General features: G+C 40.3%; 1 protein-coding gene across 1 annotated transcript; it reads left to right on the plus strand.

Moving 5' to 3' along the window:
• Window positions 1-200: 200 nt before the first annotated feature.
• On the plus strand, window positions 201-9,481 carry LOC118470502 (uncharacterized). Its single transcript, XM_035949615.2, has 4 exons — window positions 201-276; window positions 2,661-5,191; window positions 8,091-8,170; window positions 8,537-9,481. The coding sequence occupies exons 2-4, from the start codon at window positions 2,710-2,712 to the stop codon at window positions 8,636-8,638; spliced, it is 2,664 nt and encodes an 887-aa protein (XP_035805508.2). The 5' UTR covers window positions 201-276; window positions 2,661-2,709; the 3' UTR covers window positions 8,639-9,481.
• Window positions 9,482-9,821: the final 340 nt, after the last annotated feature.

Below are 9,821 nucleotides of genomic sequence, written 5' to 3' on the forward strand. Positions count from 1 at the left end.
GAATTACAATTTCACAAACCCAAGTCACGCAAAAATTTACTTTCCACGTGTTGCAATCTGAGATTGATATTCAGCTTTTTACCACATTCCACATCGTCACTCTGCCACTCAACTCTGTGGGGCATTTGAAGTGCTGCTCAAAGAAGAGGATTTTGTTTGCTCACGTGACACAGAGGACAAGAAGGGACAGGTGATAAGTGGATCAGCTGGATCGTTCATATTTCCATCGAGGTTAGTGCTGTCACGCACAGATGATGACTGCAGCGCTACAATCAGGTGGGTCTATTCCTTCAAAACTTCTAAATGATGCATCAGCTGTTGTACTTTTCTGAAGCTTTTATTTCTCCAATTTGGTGCAAAGTTTTAATAGCAGAGCTTTGTCTGATAATAGCAGGAAAAAGGCCTTGAGACAGTCATACTCATTAGAGCATACCCTGTATCCTAAATGTTAGTCAGACTGATATAGTGTGTGTACAGTACTGGTGGTACAATCATTAATATTTCCACATTCTGGATAATAGAATCACAAAACAGATTTTCAGTTAAGTAAAGTATCTGTATATTGTGCATTGAGTTTAAGTCTGTAAGATTTTAGTACTTTAAAAATATTTTTTTCATAATAACCCAGAGTAAAATGTTCCTTGGAAGGAGGGTGGAATAAACAAGTTAAGCTCATTAGGGCACGTTTATATGTCCTGTTGCTTGAGCTTTATATACAGTGTGGAGCTGCTGCTGTTGATAATCCTTTGCTGCAGTGAGGCTGGCATTAAGCCCCTGAATGCAGGTGTAAATATAGACTCATAGATTTAAACCTGCAGTTCAGGGAAGCAGATTGCACCAGGACAGTATTTCCATTACGGAGAACATATCTTGAAAACATATTTCGTGAAAAAGCACGGTGTATTATGCTTTATAATGCACCAGTGTAATCGCGCAATCCAAGTTCAGTTAAAGTGGAAATGTTCTGACAGTGTTCATTACAGACCTCTTGCAGTACAAGTCACTGTAGCTCATGGATACACATTACCGTGATGAGTTAAGGCTTTTATGCGAGACAGAATGATGGAAATACATAATTCTCAACAGGCAAACTGCAAACTGGCTACGTGGAGAGTCTCTGTGGCCGGCTGTGGTGGCAGATAATGTACACACTGCATGTACCAAAACAGACAGAGGAAAGCCGATTACTCTTTCCCTTTGTCAGCAGAACTGACTGCGCTAGGTCACAGTGGGAGAGAAAAGTCAACAAAACAACACAGTGGCTGTATGCCTTGCTAAAATAATAAATAAAAAATGATGTAGCTCCCGCTTGGTTTGGTGCTTTTATAACATACATCTTAGTTATTTTTTATAGTGCTCACTGCAGGCAGAGGGCTTTAAGATCTTAACAAATCTTAATAGAAATGAATTGCCAAACATCAAAGACAACAGGAAGTTGTGCATACTTTATATCCTGATGACAGCTCTGTAATTAGGCTGGATTAGCAAAAGTCTGTCCCAGGGTTGCAGAATTCCAGTCACCTGAATGCTCTAGTTTTACTGTATGTCGGCTGGTTTGTGCAAATTTAACCAAGAATTCATTAGGAACAGGCATAGATTGGGTATAAAAGATGAACATAATCTCTTGGGTTCGGAAAGTGAAGCCAATGCAGGAGTGACTAAAACCTGCATTCTTTCTGGTGACCAGCAGGGGGCGACTCCTCTGGTTGCAAAAAGAAGTCAGACTGTGTAGAAGTGTATGAGAAAATAACCCTGTTTCTCATTTAACTTGCTATGTCACTGAACGTTTTCCGAATAGGTTAATGGTCTCAGTCACAAGTCTCCTTTAACACCACAAGGTGTTAATTTTGGATCTAATTTACAGTAAAATGGAGGATGAACAAATGTATGTTTTGGCTACGTTTTCATTGATCGTTTGCTACTGTGCATCGAGTAATTGAGCTCTCAATCAGATCCACCCCTCCCTTATCATGTCCATTTTTAAAAGAAGATGGTGAAGGCCAAATTCCAAAATTGAGGCTTCAAAACAGCATTTCCTTCCAGTTAATTACTTGCAAAACCAATTTTTCTTTTTGATGCCTGCATCGTTTACAACCATATTAACCTGCAGTTTCCTTTTTTGCTGCTTGTCAGTGGAATTTTGTGAAACTTTGGCAGGAAAGTGTAACAATTGCTTCATTACACTACAAGTGGTCAAGAACGATAACTTCAAGATGTACTATGACAGGGTTTCTGTCAAAATATAAATGAACAGAATGTCTGTCGAAATATGGACAGATCTCCACCATAGAGCAAACCTAGAGCCAGATACTATTCTAGCATCGAAAAGTAGTACACAATGTACAGAAAGTGGGATGAACACAGGGGTTGTTAAAAGTTCATGAGCTTGTTTTTGTCCTGTTGATACTGATCTAAAGATTGTGAGAGGGAAAAAAAAACAAGCACACTGTAATCTTTGTTTGAAAAACCTAGTCCTGTTTTGGTAATTTCAAAACTATCACGTACCACTTCATTACCTTCATTTTTCAGTCTATTTTTTTTAATTTTTTTTTTACAGTTTTTAGAAGATTCTAATAATAAAACTAGCAAAGACATTGATAATGAAGTTTAATATCAACCTCGGTAACACTTTCTCATATGTCTCTTATTAAATTTAAAAGGAATAAAAGGTTAATAAAGAAGAAACCAGTGCTTCAAAGGCTGGTCTCCATGGAAACAAGAGATTCCAGACCAAGCTCTGGAAGTCTGTCGAACCAGGATGATGGTGGTCTGTGGATGAAAATGGACTGTAACCATGTTTCCAACCAAACAGAGAGTCCATCAGTAGCCTCTGGTGAGACGCCCCAAGATGAAACCATCCCTGGTACTACAGCGAGGTACTACAGTGTGATGGATGATGAAGGTGCAGATGATGTCTTCATCCCACCTTCTCCTCCATCCTGCATGGCTCCTTTGCCACCAGCAGATGGAGGCACAGGTGCAACAGCCGATAACTCTGGTGTGTCCGTCTCAGGGGCAGCTGACGCCACAGAGGCTGAGGCTAATCCCAGCAGCTTAGACTGGTATCACGGGCAGAAGCACTTAATGGCAGCACAGAACGAGGTGGATGAAGTGATAGCAAGTGTGCTGCAGGCTTCTATGGAAAAGGTATTACTGTCCAATGACAAGGACTCCACACCACCAAGCTATCAAGACCAAACATCCATGGACAGCAGGGGTTGTCTGATGGAAACATGCCACGATGCCGCCAAAAGACACTATCAGGATGACACAGACAATGAAGAATCAAATGAGGAGCCTGAGGACATTGTGATTTTGAGGGAAGGACAGGAAAACTGGGGAGAAAGCAATGCAGAGAAAGACCAATATCCAAATGAAATTTCTTCAAGCCATGAGGAAAACTCTGAAAAGGAGACCTGCTCAGACAAAGACGGAGACAAAACAAAATACGAGGACATTTGTGGTCTTGATGAGACAGACTCAAAACTGTCAAGAGAGAAGCTGGACAGTGAAAGTGATGAGCCAAATACCCCAACACTGTCTGATCCTAATGTGAATGATTGTGATTTTGAATGCTCCGAGGCAGCAGAGGTCAACAAACACAACCGAAGCAAGACGGACGCAGCAACCAGTCAGCCTCAGGCAGCTCCTTTACCAGCAGGCGAGACCAGTGATAATGAAGAGCATGTTGACAGCAGATCTTTGGACTATAACCTCACGAAGTATAACTGGGTGAGGAGAGAAAGTGGCACAGAAATGCAAATGCCCCAACCTCCTATCTCCAAAGATTCTGCAGAAACGGTGACTAGCAGAGAGCATGAAGATGGAGGCAAGAGAATAGCCACTGATATCCAACAAGGTGAGCAACTGCTTCAGCGTCTGCAAATGGTTCAGCTGCGACACGATGTACATATGTCAGAGAATCCTCAAACCTCTCAGAAGCCTTTCAAAGATATGAGAGGTGAGGAAAAGGGTGCATCTGGGACTGAATTGAGAGAAAGGAAACTGACAGATGAAGAAATGAAGGAAGAAAGTCGATTTCACACTGTAATGGAATCAAAGACAACCCTGATGGAGAAGGAAAAGACTGAGAGTAAAGACATTCAAACAAAAGCAAGGATGTCTTCATCTGATATGCCAGAAGAGTCTGAGCACAATAGGATTGCTGCAATAGATTCTGGAGATTCTGGTGATGAACAGAGTGACAGATGTGTACCTGCAGATTTGCCTTCTATCATCTCCCATGAAACATCTACTGAAATTCCATTTTTGTCCACTGGACACCGATTCTCAGCTGCCGAGACCTCTATGGAGAAGCAGCTCCACGAGGCAGCCCAGGAGAAGAAGAACTTGCAGAGAGCAGGGGGGGTTTTCAATCTTACAGATAATCCTGATGTGCTGGAGATTCCCTTCAAAACAAATATCTCTCTTGAGTCACTTCTTCCCAAAGCTGAGGCCAGCCATCGCAGTGATTGGCAATTCTCTGAGCAGAAGATGCAGAAGGAGATAAGTCAGGAGGTTCAGAGAGAACTGGTGCTGGTCAACCAGGGAAAGATTCCAGGGGGGTACAGCAAAGGGGAAGTCCGCCACTTAAAGGAGACTAAACTGCTGTTTGAAACTTTCCAGCAAGACAACATGGAGGGTCCAACAAGGCTCCGGAAGCCCCCTAACACAGTGATTCAAGGTCCCGTTTATCCTTCAGTGCTGGAGCGCACACGTAGCCTCGAGATGTTCTCCCTGAAAAGTTGCCCCGTTTCCAGAGCACATTCCCTCAGGCTGTGCAAATCTACAACCCCTGAGAGAGAAAAAAGTCCCGAAAACTTCAGGTCAAAGAGCCCAACTGGAGGTTCTCGAGATAAAACACGCTTATCCCCTTATTCAAAACAGGACAAACACCTGCGTCTGCACAGAAGCATGGACTCTATAAGAACTGATGGCTCCACGTTAGCAGTGGAGACCAGGGGCATACCAAGGAAGGGGAACGCAGGGCCAGAATCCCCAATCCTCAGACAAAACCCTTTCTTCAAGTTGCGCCCAGCCCTGGCTCTGCAGCCAGAGGTGGAGAAGGACATCCGAGAGGCCAAACAAAGAGAGGAGGAGCTGCGCAGACAGAGATGCACTTTGTATGGAGAGAACAGACGGAATAGTGAAGATGAGGACAAGTCACGTCGCACTCAAACAGACGTACCAGGTTAGTCTGCACGGATACAGTGAGCATTAGTAGTACTTTAATTAAGAAATTCTATAATATGCACCTTCTTACTTCCACTCTACTACATTTCAGTTTTCAAAGGTGCTATGGAAATAAAATATATTGTTATTATTATTGTAGAGGCAAATATAAATGTGGCTGCACTACTATTGAGCTATAGCTGCCAGTTATTTTGCATTGTAAAAGATTAAACAGCTCTAAACAACTCAGTATTGTGTCTGTGCAACAGATATATTTTGCACATACTAGCTGTCCTCACCGGGGCCACATTTTACATGGCAAGTTTTACTTTTTATGTTGTTGCATCACATTTAGAAGCACATTTGCTCCCTTAAACACCTAAATATGTGATGAATGCATAGCTTGCACTTGCAATGGAGTATTATTTATTGTTGAACCGGTACTTTTACTTCAGTAGAAGATCTGAGTGCGTCTTCCACCACTAGTGTGTATTCTATGTGCAGCTAAACATTAAACATTAAGGTTTACGTGTACTTCAGTTAAATAATTTCCAAAGTCAGAACATTTCAGTGAAACCTAAATTGATCATTCAGCTAAACATTGCTGGAAATGTTATGAAAAAGCAGGTAGAAAACACTAAAAGGTTTCTCAGGCATTTATAAAAGGCTGCCATGACACATAGTGTAAATATTAGCTTGACTAAAAGCCTCTCAAAGTGAAGGTGTAAATAAGAGTCACTTAGATCTTTATTCATTCCACATCCCAGCCTTCTGACACTCCGTCTGAGCGCTCTAATGAATGCCTCTCTACATTAGCATCACATAGTGTTATCCGAGGAGTCTTATCGACAACTTAGTGTCATCCCTGTCACCGACGGTTAAGGGCGCATCATTGTAGCGGCGGCCTGATCTGAGTCAGCAGATGCCAGTGGGCTGAGTGACAACATGAAGGCTTCTATCTGCAGTCCAGCCAGAGCCAGGGGCACTTCTGGTTTGGTCACAGAGTTGCGTAAACGCAAATGACTTCAGACGGTTGATATGTCTCATTGAAAAGAATATAATGAGCAGCTTGTGTGCAGGTTTTTTTTTTTTTTTTTTTTTACGTCTGCTGATGTTGCTTCAAGGCCCATGCATGAAACCCTGGAGAACCAACAAATCAGTGCAGTGAGCCAGTGAGTGACTTGCTTAGTAGCACCATGTTAGTATTTTTTAGTCTCAGTGGCTGGATGATGATGAGTGGGTTGATTTAAGGTGAAGCTGTTGAAGCTACAAGTGACAGTAATATAATGTGTCCAAAGTGAAAGAAGTGACTCATTCTGAAGGTCACATAAGCTGTAGTGTGTTATCCTAACCAGCTGTGACATGAGAATTTAGGAGAAAATACAACCAAGATACACTGTGATGTCTTTGAAGAGGACATGTTCGCACAATTTTGACACAGACTATCTAAACATGAGTGTCATATATTCGGTAAACATTCAGAAACAGATAGAGGAGAGATTTTAACTCATATCAAATCAAACCCCTCTTAATATACTAGATGTAGACATACTACATTTCATTAATTTAAAGTGACAATTGACAATTCAGTGCACTAACATAGTTCACTAAGAAGAAAACTGTTGTTAGAAGAATTTATCAGCTTGCTAATTAAACTAATGTTAGCTTCAAAGTTTCAAGCTGTCTCATTATAAAGTGAGTAACATGGTGGCTACGTACAGATACAGAAAATACGGACATGAAAGTCACATGTCCCTATCTAAACATCAGCATTCTTAATAGTTGATGATCCATTAAAAGTAATGGAATGCAGTCAAGTCATACAACCTTGTAAATGTAAGATCATACTGTTACTACCATTCTAACATGTAGCTGATTTTTACTGCAATAACTTTGAATTGGCTTGAACCTGTAGAATTTGGCCCTGTAGAGCCTCTTTAAGGGCTGTTTTCATGGGATTAAAAATGACCTCCACCAGAGCTGTTTTGGTTCACTTGGAGTTAATGTCATTGGCAAAGCTGTCAGATCCTACAAATCCATAGAAACAGACAGGCTGAAACAACAGATTAGGGGGTTGTTAGTATAGTGGAAAGCCAACTATTGTAAAGGATGGTAAAAGTAATCTATCTTAAGCCGTGTTTTCATGATGCACATTTATTCACATTTTCTAGAATCACATCAGAGAAGTCAATGAAAATGGCAAACTTAATAAAAAAAATAAAACTTTTGCAACATTTTACACTCATTTGACGTGTTTTTTTCACTTTTTTGAAAAGGAGCTAGTGCACTTTTAGGAAAGCATGATTTATTAGCTGTTTGTGCTTCTTTCATTATCTTTGCATTCGGAGAGCATGACACATGAACGTCAACACCAGCTAACATGAAAGAAAAAGTACAGCTTTACCTAATGAAAACAATTCCTCAAGACAAGTTTTCTTGTTTTATTTCAAGGTTTTTTAGCGGCTGGCAAACTGGTTTTGTCTCCAGCTTCTTCTGCTGCGTTTATTATAGCCAAGCATGTACCAGCACCTTCTCACAACACAACACAGCCCAGTTAGTTTCCTACAAAACAGTTAATGGAAACAAGCCTAATTATCTTTTTTAAATTTCTTGCAAAATTTTACAAGCTTGCTTCAAATTTGCTTGATCATTATAATCAAATAGAAATATATACAGTTCCAGTTAATGAGTTTGGGTGTGACTGTGAGATAAACATAAATTGGGCTTTTATAAACTTATCCTGTAGCCTGACAAAATAACTAAAGTTAGTTGTGTGGCTATGTGTTTGCAGCTTACATTCAAGCATAAAAACGAAAAAGGTTCTGTCTCAGTAAATTAGTGAAATCCTTAATATTTGAATGCCTGAAATGAAATCTGTTCTTATTATCCTGATTTTTTTCCTTCTTCCTGTCCTTTAGATATCAGGAAACGAGGGAAACTGGAACGGGTTTGGCCTCCGCTCCCCAAGAAAGATCCAATGAAATCTGAGCAGACACAGGTGATGCACCAGGACTAATCACCATACATAGTTCATTATATATAATACCAAGATAATATGTTGCACTGTCATTCAGGGATGGAGTGCTATCAAAAGGTTTCAATACTTGTCATGGGTTGCTTTGAAATCCATAAGAAAGGTCTGACAGGAAAGGTAACTGTAATTCTTGTTCTCTGGATCTTGTGGTTGTCCCTTGAAATGGCTGACAAAAGACACAAGTTGTGAAGTTTCCACAAATACAATTTGTCTTACAAATGCTTGGATTAGAACAATTGGTTCTAAAATTGATCGTAGATTGAGAGGCTCAAGAAGCAGTAGCTAATCTCTCACTGTAAATCCTCGTCTTTTCTCTGTCTTATCTCACAGCAGGAAGCCAAAGTTCACAGAGCGGGAGGTCAGAAGGCTCCGCTGTGGCAACGCTGGGAGTCTGGCATGATAAACGGGCAGCCGGCAAAAGAAAAGAAATGATCAGGACCGTCAACAGACTGTTACTGATCCACAATGCTACAATCACAGTCCAACCAGAGCTAAATCAGTAGAACCAAAGTCCTTTTGTTAGACCCGGCTTCAATACTCTCTGGCTCGTTTAACTCTGCTTTCTATCTATGTCAAATGTGCATTTCTTTTTTTGATATCTGTAAATCTTAGTATTATTTAGCAGTTAATTAAAGCAGAAGTATCACAGCAATGATTCTATCTTTTTTAACTCATTTAAACCAGTGAATCTCAAATGGGGGTCAGCAAACAAGACTAAAAATATGCTTTTTTATTATTTATCAGCGGTCCAGGCTCTGAGAAACCATTTTTTGACTGTGTGCAAGTCAGAATTGTCACATTAGATTTCAAGTTAAGCTGTTTTGGTGTCCCTCTGCACATTGAAGCTAGTCAGAGCTGATGATAAAAACTGCAGGCTGCACAGAGGTACAGACTATGAATAAGGAACAGCATTACATTCATTACACAGCATTACACAAATATTAGAGTGTGCAACTTCATTTTTGGCCGGGTAGTGTATATCAAATCACTGTCAATCTTTTCATCAGTTAAAACCTGTGTTGTGCAAATTAACACAATTATTCATCAGCATGCAATGGCAATTAATACCAGGTGTAATATATGAAAAAGTGGAGGGGAGATGCAACTAAATCACGTCTTGATGTGTGTGTTTTGAAATGCACTCCTCCTGATTTGCCTTCCATATTTCAAAGACAGAGTCCTATTTGCAGCTAATTGAATAGATTCCAGTTGCGTTGCTTTGTGGTTAGTCTGTTGTACAATGATACAAATATTTACAATATATGTTGAATCCCATCCAAAGACATTTCTCGTGTCGTTCTTTCACATAACTAAGACTGCAGAAACGTAAAAAGTAGGCTTCATCAAATAATTTATGTCTTAGGTGTGCTTGGTAAAAACAAAACTGAGAACCAATAATTTAAACAGTACCAGTCCATGCAGGTTATGTTCAAAACAAGCAAACAAAAAAATCTGTTAATGATCAGTACAGCCATTATGTTCCTTTCAGTGTGGGAGCTTATCCAAGAAGCTGCTTTACTAGAGAGCAGGCTAACATTAGCAGGTGTGTTCTCCTCTGTTGGATTTGGGAAAGTTTACAATCTCATTATCCAATTCAACAAATTGGTAAACAGTG

Source organism: Amphiprion ocellaris, chromosome 19, assembly GCF_022539595.1.
Source record: "Amphiprion ocellaris isolate individual 3 ecotype Okinawa chromosome 19, ASM2253959v1, whole genome shotgun sequence".
Classification (NCBI taxonomy): Eukaryota; Metazoa; Chordata; class Actinopteri; family Pomacentridae; genus Amphiprion; species Amphiprion ocellaris.

Coding starts and splice junctions, on each gene's coding strand:
- LOC118470502 (XM_035949615.2), top strand. CDS start 2,710: ATGGAAACAAGAGATTCCAGACCAAGCTCTGGAAGTCTGTCGAACCAG. Junction 5,192..8,090: donor CACTCAAACAGACGTACCAG/GTTAGTCTGCAC, acceptor CCTGTCCTTTAG/ATATCAGGAAACGAGGGAAA. Junction 8,171..8,536: donor TGAAATCTGAGCAGACACAG/GTGATGCACCAG, acceptor CTTATCTCACAG/CAGGAAGCCAAAGTTCACAG.